A 16,214-nucleotide genomic window follows, 5' to 3' on the forward strand; every position below is an offset into this window, starting at 1 on the left:
CCAAGCACGTGGTTCTTCATCTGCAGATATAGAGCTTGGCTTCATTATTCTTGGAGGATTAGGAGCTCAAAGTCATCCTTGGCTACATAGTGAGTTCAAAACTGTAATATATTCCTGTGATCATAAATGTCAAAGATGGTTAAAGACTGTTTTAATGGGCCCAAATTAGAATTTTTGTTGCTATTGTTTTGGGTTTCTTTTTGTTTTAAAATTTGCATGTCTTCATAGAAAGAATCTCTGTTTTCCAATGGTGTTGTAGAATTATCCCTGAGAACCCAGCAGACCAGAGCTGGAAGACAAATTTTTAGAATACCTAGATTCTCTTTTCTGTTTTTGTCTGCTTGGTCAAAGAATTACTTGAGTTTTTTCTCAAACCTTCAGTGCTGGTTGATCTGATTATTTCTCCTTATAATCCCACTTATCACCATTTACACACCACACAATATATATATATATATATATATATATATATATATATATATATATATATCCATGCATGTACATTATATTTAGGTATAATATATTTATATTCATATATATTTTAAAAATACTAATAAATTGTTTTATTTTTAATAAATAAAACAGGGCTGGAGAGATGGCTAAGGTAAAAGAACTTGCCTTGCAAATGTATAGATCAAAATTCGGATCATCAGAACCACAACAGATAGGCAGACATGGTGACCCACTTGTAATTACAAGAAGGAGCCCAGTGTCTCTACAGCAAGCTGGCTAGCTAGACTAACCTTCACCTGTGGGTTCTGGGTGCAGCTGAGAGACTCTGCCTCAAGGAATAAAGTGGAGAGTGATTAAAGGAGAATCTTTTTGTTTTGTTTGTTTTTGAGACAGGGTTTCTCTGTGTAGCCCTGGCTATTCTGGAACTCCCTCTCTACAACAGGCTGACCTTAAACTCAGAGATTCACCTGCCTCTGCCTCCCAAATGCTGAGATTAAAAGAGTTCACTGCCACCACTACCACCTGGTGAAGAAGATTCTTAACATCAACCTTGAAGATCCACACATTTGTGTACAACACACACTCACATGTATACCATACACATATGCACAAGGAAAATAATAAAAAGTTAAACAAATAACTTTAAAATGGTGAATTTTCTTTTCTCATTACAAAATAGTCCACTTTAACATTCACATGTTGTAAATTTTTGGAAGGATTGGGTTATTTTACCTTAAAAATGATACTTCACAAGGTAAGGAAGGCCACTGGCTGAGAAAAATATGCCAAGGCATAGAGAACTTTCTCCAAAGTTCCTCCTGAGAATGTGGAACATAGAAGCTTTTTCTTTTTCATTCTCTTTTAAAGTATGTAAACATATCTCATGTGACCCTGTCTGGAGGTTGACTTACTATGTAACCTAAATTAATCCTGAAATCCTAATCCTCCTGCCTCAGCCTCCCAAATGCTAGGATTATAGCATTTACTACCATACCCAGCTTGTCATGACCTTTTCTCCTTTCTATTCTCGTGCTTGGTTTTCCTGGCTTTTTTTTTTTTTTTTTTTTTTGTCTTTTACTTATATCCTGCACTTAATTTTTATAACTGGTGTGTGTGTGTGTGTGTGTGTGTGTGTGTGTGTGTGTGTGTGTGTGGTTGAGGATAGAACCCAGGGCTTTGTATGTGCCAGGCAGGCACTCTACCATTGAGCTGCATCACCAGTCCAATAACTAAATGAAAAGTAAGAACAGCAACTTGAAGTCAGCCATAGTAGTGCACTCCCATAATCTCAACCCTGCAAAGGCAGGCAGATCTCTGTGAGTTTGAGGCTAGCCTGGTCTACATAGCAAGTTCTAGGACAGCAGGGATACACAAAACTACCTGTTCAAAAAAAAAAGAAGATGGAGGAGGAGGAGTACTTTTTAATGTTCAAATGCAATTTGCTCCTTAAATATGAAGCCCAGTGAGCACACTTCCACACCATACTCTCACTAACTTTAAAAAGCAGAGTACTATAAAGCACATAGTCTATAGAAAAGGCTCCATAATGCTATGTACAATACACTACATGTCTTTGGTTCCAATTGTACCAACTCTATGAAAGTTGGTTTTGGAGATGAGTGAGGATTATCTTTAGATATTTGACCAACAAGTCACCATATTCCATGATTTGCACATGAATTTTGAAGAAATTTCCAATAGCATTTCTTCATTTCTCCCCCATTGTGATTCCACGTTCATCCATCTGATTTGTTGTTGATGCCAGAATGAGGCAGATTCTCCACCTCAAGACACTATTTCCTTTGTTTTCAGAAAGAAAACAGATTTTCTTAGTGCACTGTAAGGGCTGTAGGTTAGGCAGCAACAAGGGGTACCGCCTATAGATAACACACTGTATCTCAGACTGGCCTGTGGTGATGCCACTGTCATAAAAACATATTTTATGCAGTACAATGACCCCAGAGAAGGAAGATATACACATGGAAGAAAGCTGTTTCCCCTTAAGTGCTTTAGCCAAGCCACACCAAGAACAAAGTTGTGGGTAAGTCCAAACAAAACTGAGTGAGACGACCTGAAAGCTAATGACTACCAAAGGACATACCACATGGGTGCTGTAATAACAAGTTTTTTGTTTGTTTGTTTGTTTGTTTGTTCTTAGTTTTTTTTAAACAGGGTCTCTCTGTGCAGCCCTGGCTGTCCTGGGACTCATTCTGTAGACCAGGTTGGCCTTAAACTCAGAGAGATCCACCTGCCTCTGCCTTCATCCTGAGTGCTGAGATTAAAGGTGTGCACCATCATCACCCATTGCAAGGTTTTTACAGTTATAGTTCTGTACTGTGGGTTTGTTTATTACACAGCAATATGCCCCCAAAGTCTAACGACATCTAGCCATTAGAGTCATGGGGAAACATAATTGTTAGTGAGTCTGAATCTAGCTCTGGGGCTCTTCTGATGACTGAGTTCCCAGTGTGAGCTGCAGCACTCTTACTCACTTGAGAGCTTACCTGGGTTTGCTTCAAGCCCAGAAGGGCCTCTGCAGCCAGGACTTGTTCTCCCTCCATTGATCTGCTCATGGGAAGAGGAGTTTGAACTGAATGATGCTGGTCCAGTAACAGCAGGACTGATCACTGTCCCAAGAGAAAGAAAAGAGGGTGTTAGGTGGCTCCTTTCTTAGACAACAAGAAGCCAAGTACATGTGAGACCATGAGGCCATCCTATGACTGCCCTGCATCATAAAAGCCATGCTAAAGTAAAACCACAGAGCTTCAAGATAGTAGAGAGTCATGGATTATAACTAACTGAACAGAATTATAATGTATCCAAGCCCACACTGATAAAATAGTGAGTAAACATGAAGGTAAAGCTCTTTTCATACACACAGATGCCAAGAAGTAAATAAGGATGGATGTTTGTTCCTTTAAAAAAAATCTAATCAATCATTCAATAAACAAAGCCCCATTTGGCAGCCACTGTGATAAAACTAGTTAAAATAAGATTGAGTGTGGAGGCTGAACTTTGTGAGTAGAATTGACAGTGGTGGGGTATTGACAGAGCCTAAAGCTGTTCCCTGAAGTGAAGAAAGCCAGGGGACTCCAAATTAATAAGTAATCCAGCTCCATACCAATAGTAGTGGACAAGCCTTATCTCCAGCCTCCAGAGGTGACTGAAATTCTCAGTATGCTGTTTTACTGAGAAAAGAGGCAAAAATTAGAGGTAGCCTATTCACTAGTTAAGATTTCATCCAGATACACTTACTGGCTTTAACAACAACACCATTCCCATGGAAGAAAATGTCCTTTCCTCTGAGAGGAGTTCATAAGTGGAAATATTTGTAATTGTGAATTGATTTCTGAGAAAATACATCATACAGTAGGTATGGTATGGTAGTTTGAATGAGAAAATATATAATACGTATGTATGGTATGGTAGTTTAAATGAGAAATGTTCCCCATGGGTTCTTTTATCTTTCATCCAAGGCTGGTGGTGCTGTTTGGGGAGGTTATTTACTACTTAGATGCAACTTTGCTGAAGAAAGTACTTCACTGAAGGCAGTCTTTGAAGGTTTCCAGCCTCACCCCTCTCCCTTCTTGCCTTCTCTGCTTACCATGAGAATGAAATGTGACTGGACAGCTTCCTGCTCCAGCCACCACCTTCCCAGCAATTATGGACTCTTACCCTCCGGAACTGTAAGCCAAAATACACTCTTCCCTCTATAAGTTGTTTCTGGCCATGGTGTTACATCATAGCAACAGAAAAAAGGATACAGCAGGGATACCAGGAGGCGTGTGTGTGTGTGTGTGTGTGTGTGTGTGTGTGTGTGTGTGTGTGTGTGTGTGTGTTGAGGCAGAGAGCACACACGCATGCAAAGTCAATGGGAGGGGAGCAAATCTTATTTATTCTAAGTGTGTCAAATCCTAAGGCTGGAATGCCTTGTTTTAAGCTTGTAACTGCTCTGTACATCTGAGTTTTATTTCCAAAAAAAAAAAAAATCTGTTGGTGGTTCCTACTATACATCATATGTTGCTTTGCTGGGTGTGCCACTCAGTTGTAGCTGAGGAAGTGAGAGATGGTAGGTAGTGAACACTCCCAGTAACAATGTAGCACAGATACCCAAAAAGGTCATTTACTGAGGCTTCTTGGGCAGTAGTGGTTCACTCTGCAGATGTTCCCAGCAGCCCAGTCAGGGGGTAGAATAAGCAAGCCAGGTGACAATAAGCCACCAACCCCTGATAATTCTAACTGTAAGCAACTGAATTACAATAAAAATGGGGTACAGCAGCAGTCCCAGCTACTCAACAGAAAGTTGCTTCAGCCCAACAGTTAGTCTGGGCAACATGGAAAGATTCTGCCCGCCTCTACACCACTAAAAGAAGGCTCAGAAGGTGCTAACTAGCAAAGCTGGCACACAGGCTTCTAGCATACAGGCTCCTGGGTCTCAAAGTATAAAGAAGCAATGTGAACTCTGGATCCAGATGACACGGGGAGTAGCTAGCAGAACTTCAGACTCATTATTATGACAGCCATTTATCACTGTGGCATGGGTGTGCAGACATGGTGGCAATGTAGGTGATTACACTCTATTTTCCCAGCAAAGAACACATTGTAATTACACCAGAACAGGAGATGACAGCTCACTTCTGGCTGGCTTCACATAATACCAGAGTGTATGATCTAGCTTAAGGGTACAACATTAAACACAGAGGCAACCTCTGCCTTGTCTGTCTGGTGCTGTGGCAGGTAACCTTATCAGAAGTTAAGCAGAAGGGGAAGAGTTTAATCAGGCAAAGGCCAAAAAGGTTTTCACACACAGAGAGATATTTTTCAGAGATCTTTCACCAAGGAACTAAACAGCAATGGTTACCCAACTGTACATGTGTGTCAAAACTCCTAGTATATTATGAAGATGGACTTGGAACTGGCAAAGAGAGTAACAAGAACAATCTGGTCCCATTAAAAAGTGCTTTACATACTGAAACCAGGATCACCTTCTTTCATCCACCATCCCACCATTTTTCATAAAATAGGTATCACAGTTGAAAAAGCCAGACTGAGGCTTGACTCCTGGGCATAGCTTGCAAATGACTGCTATTGTGGTTTCAATGTGAAATGTTCCCTTTAGTCTCATGAAGTTGAACAACTGGTCCCCAGCAGGGAGTGCTGTTTTGGGAGGTCATAGAATCAATATGAAGTGGACATTTGATGGAAGAAGTACACTCACTGAAGGAAGACTTGGAGATCTGACCCCTGTTTTCTCTCTCTTGACTTTCTGTGTGATGATGGAATGTGATCAGCCAGCTTCTTGCATCTGCCACCATGCCTTGCCCTACATGTTGCATGGCTTCTCAGTCATGATAGACTGTTCCCAAATAAACCCTTTTTCCCCTAGAATGCTTTTTGTCAAAGTATTTTATTACAGCAACAGAAAAGAAAATGAATACAATTGCTAATAGAAGCATCTTCGAAAAACCAGCATTTCATGACAGAGCTCAGCTTCCTGGAATTTGATCCTCTACTAATTGGACTATGCAAACAAAGATCCTGTCTTTAACTTTTTGGTTTGTGCCTCCACTGCTCAACAACATAGACACAGTTCCATAATGTGAGTTAGTACCTACTTGCTCATCATTACTAGTGATGCAGATACAAGACTTATTGGCTCTGGTTATCCATTTCCTTATGAGAAACTCTAATAAATGCAAAGTGAACTACTACAACTAACACTCCGGCTTGATCTTCCTGGTTGCTCTCTGATTTACATAAAAGGAAATGTACCTGTTTGGATTCCTAGTGGGCTAGTTCTGGAAGAGGTTGAGAGAAAATCCTGATCCCAGATAGGAGAATTTTGACTATACACTTCTTCTTCCAACATAGACAGAAACCTAGACACAAAAATAAAAACAAGAGTGAACTTCTAAAAATTATAAGTATTCCCCAAGGCTCAGAGACCATCTTAGAAGAGGGAACAAAAAGACTGTAAGAGCCAGATGCCAGGAAGGACTGAGGCAATGCATTGTCCTCTGGACATGAAAATACAACTGCACTCAGTAACTCACAGCATTCATGGATGGCTGCACAAGACCTGCACAAGATCAAGCCAGTCCATATTCCAGGTGGAGAGAGGGCAAGGCTCATAAGCCCGCACCCCAGCTGAGGAGTTATTGTCAGGTGATGGCTTATGGGGAAGGGAAGTCAACCATGCTCCAGTGTATGGTCCCACAATGCAAAGTATAGGGGCAGCACAAATTGGACTTGATGGGTCATTTAAAAATAAATAAAAACACAAAGGGTATTAGAGAGGTGGGGTGGATCTGGGAGGAGTTAGTGGGGATGGATATGATTAAAGTACATGAAATTCTCAAAGAATTAATAACAATATTTTTAATAAAAATAGGGGCAGAAAAAAAATGGCTGAGTGGTCAAAAGCATTGGCAATTCTTCCAGAAGACCCAGGTTTAATTCCCAGCATCCACATGGTGGCTCACAAACATCTGTAACTTCAGTTCCAGTGGATCTGATGCCCTCTTCTGGCCTCTGTGGACACCATGCATGTACTCAGTGCATAGATATACATTCAGGCAAACCACCCAAACAAATAAAATAAAAAACGTTTTAAATAAATAAAAAATAAACCTTAAATTTATTACCAGAAGATAAAAGCCTCAGTCACTCATAGCAACCACCCTAGGACAGGGTTTTTACTTCAGCTATAAAATATATTAGAGTTATGACTGAAATGATGATTTCAGATGGGCATTCCTGTATATTCAAATACAGAAAGTGTTTCTATGAATATCTCCTTTTAATTCTGCCTAGCTTGGTGGGACACTGGCTACAGAATACTAATAAACTCTAACCAGATGTGTGCTTGATGGGGCTCCCAGCGGATGCCAGCTCTCCATGTAGCTGCCATTGGCATCGCCACCACCAATGTTGTAATGTACTGATTAGGCACCTGCACTGTTTCTGCAGCTTCTGGAACTTCATACTGAATCACCTCAGCACCTCTGTGAACTACAAATCTCCTTACCACACATCTGTACACAACTCTTACTACTTGACAGTACTGTGAGGGGTTGACACATTTAGTTGAACCTCATAAAGCTACTATGAAAGAATCCACTGCACCCATGGAAACATGTAAGGTTCACCCATGACTACTAAATGGCAGAGTGTGAATTGAGACCAATTGTGAGTCACTGTACTCACTCCCCAACCTACTATAAATCAACTACATCTCAAGTTTTGGAGGCCAAAATCAATAGATACCCCAATGACACCACAGATTATGTTTTTCCCCACTTCTGATTCAGGGAGGAGAAACAGAAATAAAGAAGAGAGAGAAAAAAGATGGAGTGAGAAATTTATAAATAGAGGTGGAGAAAGAGGGAAAGGAGGAGGAAGGATTCTTGTAACAACAGAGACGGAAAAGGTGCAAGTTGAAACCAGTACAAGAGACCAGGCCTAATGGCACCAGTCTATAATCTCAGCTACTCAGGAGGCAGAGGCAGAAAGATCACCATTTCAAGACCAGTCTGGGTAATTCAGCAAGGGACTAAATGAGTAACAGCTGGGTCACACCTTTCATCCCAGGACTTGTGAGGCAGAGGCAGACAGATCTCTGTGAGTTCAAGGCAGCCTAGTCTACATAGCAAGTTCCAGACCAACAAGAAATCAGGGCTACATAATGAGACTCTGTTTCAAGAAATAAATAATATGGGAGAGAGGGGAAACTGGGAGGAGCAGAGGGAGGGGAAATTGTGATTGGGATGTAATATATGAGAGAAAAATAAATTCAAAAAAAAAAAAAGAAATTAGTCAAGGCAGGCAGTGAAAGGAAAGGCAACATATGAAGATAGGAAGGGGGTGTGAAATTCAGGAGAGAACCAAAGAGCCCTCACTGTGTGCTGGGGAACCAGGTCCTAGATCTCCATCTGACACATACAGTCAGACTCAAAGAGCACCTCAGACTCCCAACATGTGGGTTCCACAGTCTCGAATGTTGTCACATGCTACGAAAGGGGATTTAAAAGAAGTAGGTGGTAGTTTTACCCTACCATTAGTAACGGAAGAAGGAAAGAGAGCAGCCTTGATTTCTCAGCTCAGCACACAGGCATGCCAGAACTGTGAGCTGAGGGAACACACTATAATTAGCAAATATCTACAAAGAGCAAAATAATTTTGCTATGGGGGAAAAAAACTGTCACTATACAAATTAAAAATTCTCCATTAGCACTATAAGAGGTGTTTGGCTCAGGGTCCCTCTGCATCCCTTGACAGAGATAGATAGCTACAGTCTGAAGGTAGAATTCTCCTTAACTGACAAATTAGAAAAATTAAGTGTGAAGTGGCTTTAACATGTAGAAAAGGAGCTTTAAAAGACTGAAAAGTGGCCTCTGTGATACTGTATTATCAGAATCACAGGTCTTCTATCTGAGGTAGCATGCAACCTGTACTTTCTCCTGGAATCCTATATATTTCATAACTAGAATTTTGTTCCCTGTTGCTTATGCCTCCATCTCATATATGGGTTTTCTTAGAAAAAGTTCATACTACAAATGTTGGGTGTTGAATTCCAGCCCTTCAACATTATCTATAACATTCCCTAAATCAGCCTTTAGATTTGGATCAAACAGTCAAGGAGAGTTCCATAATCTCTATCAGAAAACAATCTCTATTGTTGTGTGTGTTCATGTGTGAGCACACTGTGTGCGTGTATGCGTGTGTGTGTGTGTGTGTGTGTGTGTGTGTGTGTGTACATGCATACAAGTATGTAAGCACATGTAATGCTGGGGATAAAACCCCTAATAGATAAAAACTCTATTACCGAGGGACATCCCCAGTCCTGAACCTTTTTGTTGTAATATTTTGTTTGCTACATTTATTTATCTATTTATTTATTCATTTATTTCGAGACAGGGTTTCTCTGTGTAGCTTTGGAGCCTGTCCTAGATCTCACTCTGCAGACCACATTGGCCTTGAACACACAGAGATCTACCTAGCTCTGCCTTCCAAGTGCTGGGATTAAAGGCACGCAGCACTGCCGCCCGGCTACTTTTATTTTTTAAATTAGCTTACAAAATAACAGGTTTCCACATAGGGTTTTGATACATATTTCAATTTAGTTGATCCCTAACCCCCAACCCAAGACCCATCTTATTCTTAAAAATTAGAAAGTATGTTTAGAGACAGATTTGGTGATACACACCTGTAATCCCAGTACTAGGAAGGCTTAGGCAGAAAAAAAAACTGAGAGTTCAAAGCTAGCCTAGACTACAGAGTGAGACCTTGTATCAAAACATGAACTGTTAACATCTTTCCTGAAATACAAACTGGGTAATTCAATAACAATATCTTAATAATAAAAATTCAGTTTTTCTGTGGCTGGAGATATGGCTCAGCAGTTAAGATAATATATTGCTCTTGTAAGAAGGACCCAAATTAAATTCCCAGAACCCACATCAAGTGTGTTCACAACCGCCTGCAACTCCAGCTCCAGCAAAACCAAGCACCTCTGGCCTTCTCAACCATCAGTGGTTACATACACAAACCACACACAGACACATACACATAATTAAAAATCAAATAGATCCAAATATTAGTTTTTCCAAAAGCATAATTCAATAATCTTTGATCAAAGAATACAAAACTGCTTCTCCTAGTATGTTCCAAATGGATAGTTTTTAGTGGGACAGGGAAGAACTGCTTTGTCACTCCTGTTAGTTTTTGAATCTTTACTCTTTTTCACTATGCACCAATTCAGGCATAATTTTAAAAAAAAAAATCTCCACCCACCCCCAAAAACTCAACCATCTATCTCATTCATGTATTGCTGTCCTTGGTCAACAAGTCAGCCCCTCTCCAGCAGCCAACCTCTTAGCTTAAACTCGTGGTTCTAGCCTGGGGATATAGCTCACTGGCCGACTACATACCTAATGTGTGAAGCCCTAGGTTTGGCCCCAAGCACTGGGATGGAGAAACAAAATCCTTATAATCCCAAAGTCCAGAATATAGCACTTAAACTTCCTTTTGCTGTAACATATTTTCTGAAAGATTATATATGCAGCAAAGCAAGATCTAAGAGTCACAGAGAGTGTGCATTCTACGAGCAACAGTTCAGAGGTACAAAGCTGAACAGAAGGAAGCTTCCACCCCAGCTCTGGCAGGCTGCTTTTGAAAGGGCCAGGAGCGAAGAGGTGGGAACTTCACCAGGGTTCAGAGAGGATTAGCCAGTGGGTTCCTCTGCACCTCCTGAATGGACAGAAACTGTACCTACATGCTCTCCCTCATCCATCTTTAACATCCTGGTAGCTGAAATACATAGAGCAAAATAAGGGCTGTGCCTGCACAAGACTGGCCCTCTCACAGTCAGTCACAGCTCTGAGTTAGACACATACCTCACTGATAAGCTATTGGTATTGACAGACTCTGAGGGTGAAGAGACATTGCCTTCAGTTGTGTATCCACTGGTGGACCCACAAAATACAACAGATAGTTTCAATCCCATGGCCACATAGACAGTCTTGGTAGAACACAGAGGGACAAAACTAAATAAGAATATGTGAATGTGGAAAAGAAGTTAGTATGGGAGAGGAGGTAGGCAATAAAAGAAAGTAGAGGTCAGAGCAATCAGAATGCATTATATACATATATGAAATTGTCAAAGAACAATTTAACAAGTGCTGTCGGATGTTGTGGTGGTTCAAAAGAAAAATGAACCCCAAAAGGAGTGACACTATTAGGAAGCGTGGCTTTGTTGGAGTAGGTGTCGCCTTGTTGGAAGAAGTGTGTCACTGTGAGGGGCAGGTTTTGAGGTCTCCTGTGCTCAAGCTACACTCAGTGTGGCACACAGCTGCTTCCTGTTGCCTCTCCTTTTCCAGCACTGTGTCTGCCTGCATACTGCCATGCTTCTCACCATGATGATAATGGACTAAACCTCTGAACTTTAAGCCAGTCCCCATTAGATGTTTTCCTTATAAGGAAAATGGTTGTGGTGTCTCTTCACAGCCATAGAAGCCCTAACTAAAACAGAAGTGGTGGTATACACCTTTAACTCCAGAACTCAGGAGGCTGAGACAGGCAGATATCTGTATGTTTGAGGCCAGCCTAATCTACATAGTGAGTTCAAAGACAGCCAGGGTCTCAAAAAATATAAACAAATAAAAATAAAATAAGTACAGGTTTGCTGTATGGAATGCAGAGATATTTCCTGGGAACTGAGGGTTCTTCTTCTTCTCAGGATGCTTTCTCTAATGTTCATGATTTTGGTACTTAAGTTGGCTTTGGCTTGTTCTCCATAACCTCAGACCCTGGGATAAAGCAAAGCCCCACAAGCACACCCCCTTACTTTGGGAAATGTGTGAGGATTAGCGTGCGTTTCTCAAGAGGCAGTTTGTCTTTTTCCTGTCTAGCTTGCTCCAGGAGCTGTCGTCTCATGATGGTGAAAACCGAGCGAAGCAATGTTCTCCCAAACACCTTTGTGGTTTCGTACCGAGGTAGGCTGTCACAGAACTGCGGCACATTGCAGTAGCACAACCACCTGTAAGAAGAGGAGACAAGTGCCATTAGGGGGCTACCAAGTCCCAGTCATCCATAACACCCAATCACAGAGACCTTCTAAACAATGAAGCTTAGCTAAAGGAACTAGGCCTTTGATGACAGCCAATAAGATCACTACCAGGTAAGTGAGCCTGGGATGAGACAAGCTGGCCCTTATATACCCTCTGTGGCTGCATGTGGGCCTCTTCCTATTCTGTCATCATACAGGGAACCTGAAGTCCAATACTGCTTTGTCACTTGACCATCTTACATGGAAATATCACATTGTTCAGTGCCCACTTTCTTGTCTATAAGACAGGGACAAGTCACAGTGAATTCACCAGATTTTCTATGGACTGAGATAGCATGTTTAAGGTACAGAGTGTAATTTGATTTTGATTTAGATTGAGATTATAGTCCAGGAACTATAGCCTATAAACCCTGCACTTTGGATGCTAAGGTAGATGGGTACTGAAGATTGAGCCCAACATTCCTGCATGCCAACAGCGAAGCTTCTGAGGGCCAGGGAGGAGAATCTGTACCTAACTCACTGAACACCAAGGGAAGTATGGCTGCCTGGGTCACTGAATCTTGGGAAGTCAAAATGCAGCACAATCAGATGTATTGTGTGGTATAATCCTGTCACTGTTTGTGTAAAGTCAGATTGACAGATCACATCAATTAGAAAACCTATTCATCTGAAGCATCCTATTTTTAAAGATAGTAAGGATCTAAAAAAGCACATAATATCACATCTAAGTGGCCTAAATGACCATATCTAATTACAGAGAGTTGGGAAATGACTGTTTTCTATAAATTATTTGGTAGGTATAAGATATTTTAATAGTATAAGTACTTAAAATATTTTAAAAATTAAAGAAGGAAGTATGTATATAAAGTGAGGTTTGAGATGTAGCTCTGAGGTAGAATGCTTTCTTAACATAAGTAAGGTCCTGGGTTTGATCCCCAGGACTGACAAGAAAAAAAAATAAACTATGTAAGTGAGAAAGAAAAAGGAAAGCAACAGAGAAACTCCCTTTTGTAAGATCACCTAAGGGGGAAGCCATTTGCTTACAACCAAAGTTCCATCTCTGAGACCCAGATGGGAGGAGGAAAGAACCAATTCCCACAAGTTGTCCTTTACACACACACACACACACACACACACACACACACACACACACACACACACACACACACACTTTACCTTCTTATGATAAATGAATGAGTGAAGGAGTGAATGAAAAAAAATGAATGAATTGCCTAGGCAACACTCTTTTCACTGAAGCTGTGGAGAGAAGATAAAGAGTTTTAAGACTATTCAAAACCCAGTCAGGTACAGGAAGTAATAAGCTTTGACCATCTGTCGCTTAGGTACACTCTGTAAGCTCAAAGTCAAAAGTGCTTTCAGCACTGTAGGGTCGGAGAGGGACCAGGTTTGCTTGATCTGACCGCAAGTCTGCAGTGAACTGCCGGTAGGGGACATCTGATATAGAAGACTTCTTCCAACACTGATGCTGAAGAATGAAAACAATCAGAAACAGCAGACGCAGGCTCTGCATCTCCCAGGAACAGCTACAAGCATGGATCATGGGAGTCCCAGAATGCAGTTGTAACTAAGGAAAACTTGTGGGAATGTCATTTTGCAAACCATCCTCTTCCAAGTCAGTGCTGCTTTCCAAAACTCAAAGCTCATCCTCTCCTCACTGAGGACACCACCGGTAAGGTGAAGTGAGGATGCAAACAAACAGCATACCACTGTGCACATCTGTGGTCTTGTTTTTTGGGTCTTTTTTTCCATCTAATTCTGTACCTAACTCCCATACTACCCAATGAGTGGTGGCAATGGAGCAGGAGTGTTTCGCTTTGACCACACACGCCTATAAGTTCCCTTATCTGGAAGGCTAAGGCCAAAAGATAGCAGGCTCAACACCAGGCTGAGCTACACCAGGAAGTGGGAAGGGAGTGAGGGATGGAAAGACAGAAGATGGGTGAAAGAGAAGGAAGAGGCCTTTTGCTTGCTCCCTGTCCCACCTCCATATTTTGAGACAGTCATACTCTGTAGCCTATCTTGGTCTTGAACTCACAGCAATCCTGCTACCTCAGACTCCTGAGTATTGGGTTACAGGCATGAGTCACTCATTAGGAAGAAGCAGGTTAGTGTTACTGCATCTGCTTTGATTCACAATCTTTTCTTTTTTTTAATTTTATTTTATTTGTATGGCTGTTTTTCCTGCAAGTATGTATATGCACCATTTGTGTGCGTGCTGCTTGAGGAGGCCAGCAGAGGGTGTAAGATCCCTTGGAACTGGAGTTTCAGGTGGTTATGAACCACTTAATATGAGTGCAAGGAGCCAAACACAGATCCTCTGCAAAGGCAGTGTGCTCTAACCACCGAGCAATCTCCCTAGATTCACAATCTTAAAACCCCTGTGTATGTTACTTCTGTTTCTTCTCTCAAATTTCTCTCTTAATATTTCATGTGCAAGTACTATTCTGTAATAATTTTGAATTTTACTAATTTATTGAAAGTGACCTTTTTAGCAAAAAAGGCATTATTTATTCTATTATTCTAAAATTCATCTCTTTTGAAGCCAATATTATTGGATGTTAACTGTGCTTATCAGTGAAAGGGAAAGTGTGGTGGTTTGAATAGGAATGGCTGCCATAGACTCATGTTTGAATGCTTGGCCCAGAGTGAGTGGCCCTATTAGGAGGTGTGGTCTTGTTGGAGGGAGTGTGTCATTGTGAGGACAGGCTTTGACGCATAATGTAGTTTAGTCTCTTTCCTGCTGCCTGTGGATCAAAATATAGAACTCTAGCTCCTTTTCCAGCACCATATTGGCCTACACACTGTCGTGTTTCCCACCATGATGATAATGGACTAAACCTCTAAACTGTAAGTCAGCCCCAATTAAATGTTTTCCTTTATAAGAGTTGCAGTGGTCTAAGAAAGAGTATCTGGGGATGAGAGGAGGCCAGCCCAATAGATAATTATAAAATATAAATACATGAGCTACCTGGTCACAAATCTTAGTAATCAGAAGTCGAACTCCATGCAACTCTGATTATCGTGACACTATTTAAAATTTGACATTAAAATACAAGAAAACAGGGCTGGAGTTGTAACACAGTTGGTACAGGGCTTGCCTTACATGCAGGCCCAGGATTCAATCCTCAGCACAGCATAAACCAGGCTTGATAGCACACTTCATAATCCTAGCACACTTTTAATCACAGTATCGGGAATTTTCCACATTGACCCTATAGATAGATGGCAGTACTTTTTTGGTTTGTTTTGGTTGTTTGTTGAGACATAGTTTCTCTGTGTAACAGTCCTGGCTGTCCTGGAACTCATTTTGTAGACCAGGTTAGCCTTGAATTCAGAGACCTGCCTCTGCCTCTGGAGTTCTAGGATTAAAGGTATGTACCACCAGGCCTGGTATAAATCACCATACTTTTGATAAAGAGTAAAACTTATTTAAAGTTTCTATCTATTATCTCCACCCCTCTGTGAATCAGAGCCTCATGCAGGCTGGCCTTGAACTTAAAAGTCTCCTGCTCCAGTCTCCTCAGTGGGGGTTAAAAGTATGTGTCATCAGGGGTTCACATCTGTATCTGAGTGGTACGGACTTAGGTCTAAAGTACATTACAGGCAGCTGACAAGCTAAGAAACTGGCATTTCTGCTACAAAGATGATAGTTTATAAATATAATAAAAGCTTTTATTGTTTGTTTGTTTTCGGGATAGAGTCTTTCTTTGTAGCCCTTGGCTGGCCTGGAACTAGCTATATTGAATAGCGTGGCTTCAAACTCAAAGATCCACCTACCTCTACCTCCCGAGTATTGGGATTAAAGGAGTATGCCACCACAACTGGCTAAATTATAATTTAAAACTTGAAGCACTTTTTCTTTTATTCATAACAGTAAAAAGTAATACTGTTAAATCTGCTTCATTTAGTTTGAATTTTGAGGTAGGGCCTCCTGTAGCTCATTCAGGCCTTGAGCTCCTGACCCTCCTGACTTTACAGCCTGAGGACTAAGACTACAGGTGTGTGTTACCTCGGGTTTTTTTTTTTTTTTTTTTTACTGAATAAAGCTTTACAAATTAGATCTGGAACAATGACCATCATCTCTCTGAGTCCAATATTCACCACAGAAAATCCTACTTTGCCTCATTTTGATGCCAATAGTGTGCTCCATAAATATGAGGTTTCTTTGTTTTAA

At 41.0% G+C, this 16,214-nt stretch overlaps 1 protein-coding gene across 9 annotated transcripts in view; it reads right to left on the minus strand.

The window, feature by feature from the left end:
- Positions 1-16,214, minus strand: part of Kat2b (lysine acetyltransferase 2B) — a 106,164-nt gene that overhangs the window by 32,818 nt on the left and 57,132 nt on the right. For 8 of the 9 annotated variants that reach the window (XR_013046728.1, XM_076557521.1, XM_076557525.1 and 5 more), the window contains 3 exons: positions 11,798-11,989; positions 6,226-6,332; positions 2,958-3,080 (listed from right to left, as the gene is read on the minus strand). Coding sequence is in view for 8 of the 9 variants with exons in the window: in XM_076557521.1 (XP_076413636.1) it covers positions 2,958-3,080; positions 6,226-6,332; positions 11,798-11,989 (422 nt within the window). In the remaining variant the exon portion in view is untranslated. The remainder of the gene's footprint in view (positions 1-2,957; positions 3,081-6,225; positions 6,333-11,797; positions 11,990-16,214) is intronic. The other variant, XM_076557524.1, reaches the window with a different exon arrangement.

The sequence above is a fragment of the Peromyscus maniculatus genome, chromosome 21 (genome assembly GCF_049852395.1).
Source record: "Peromyscus maniculatus bairdii isolate BWxNUB_F1_BW_parent chromosome 21, HU_Pman_BW_mat_3.1, whole genome shotgun sequence".
NCBI lineage: Eukaryota > Metazoa > Chordata > Mammalia > Rodentia > Cricetidae > Peromyscus > Peromyscus maniculatus.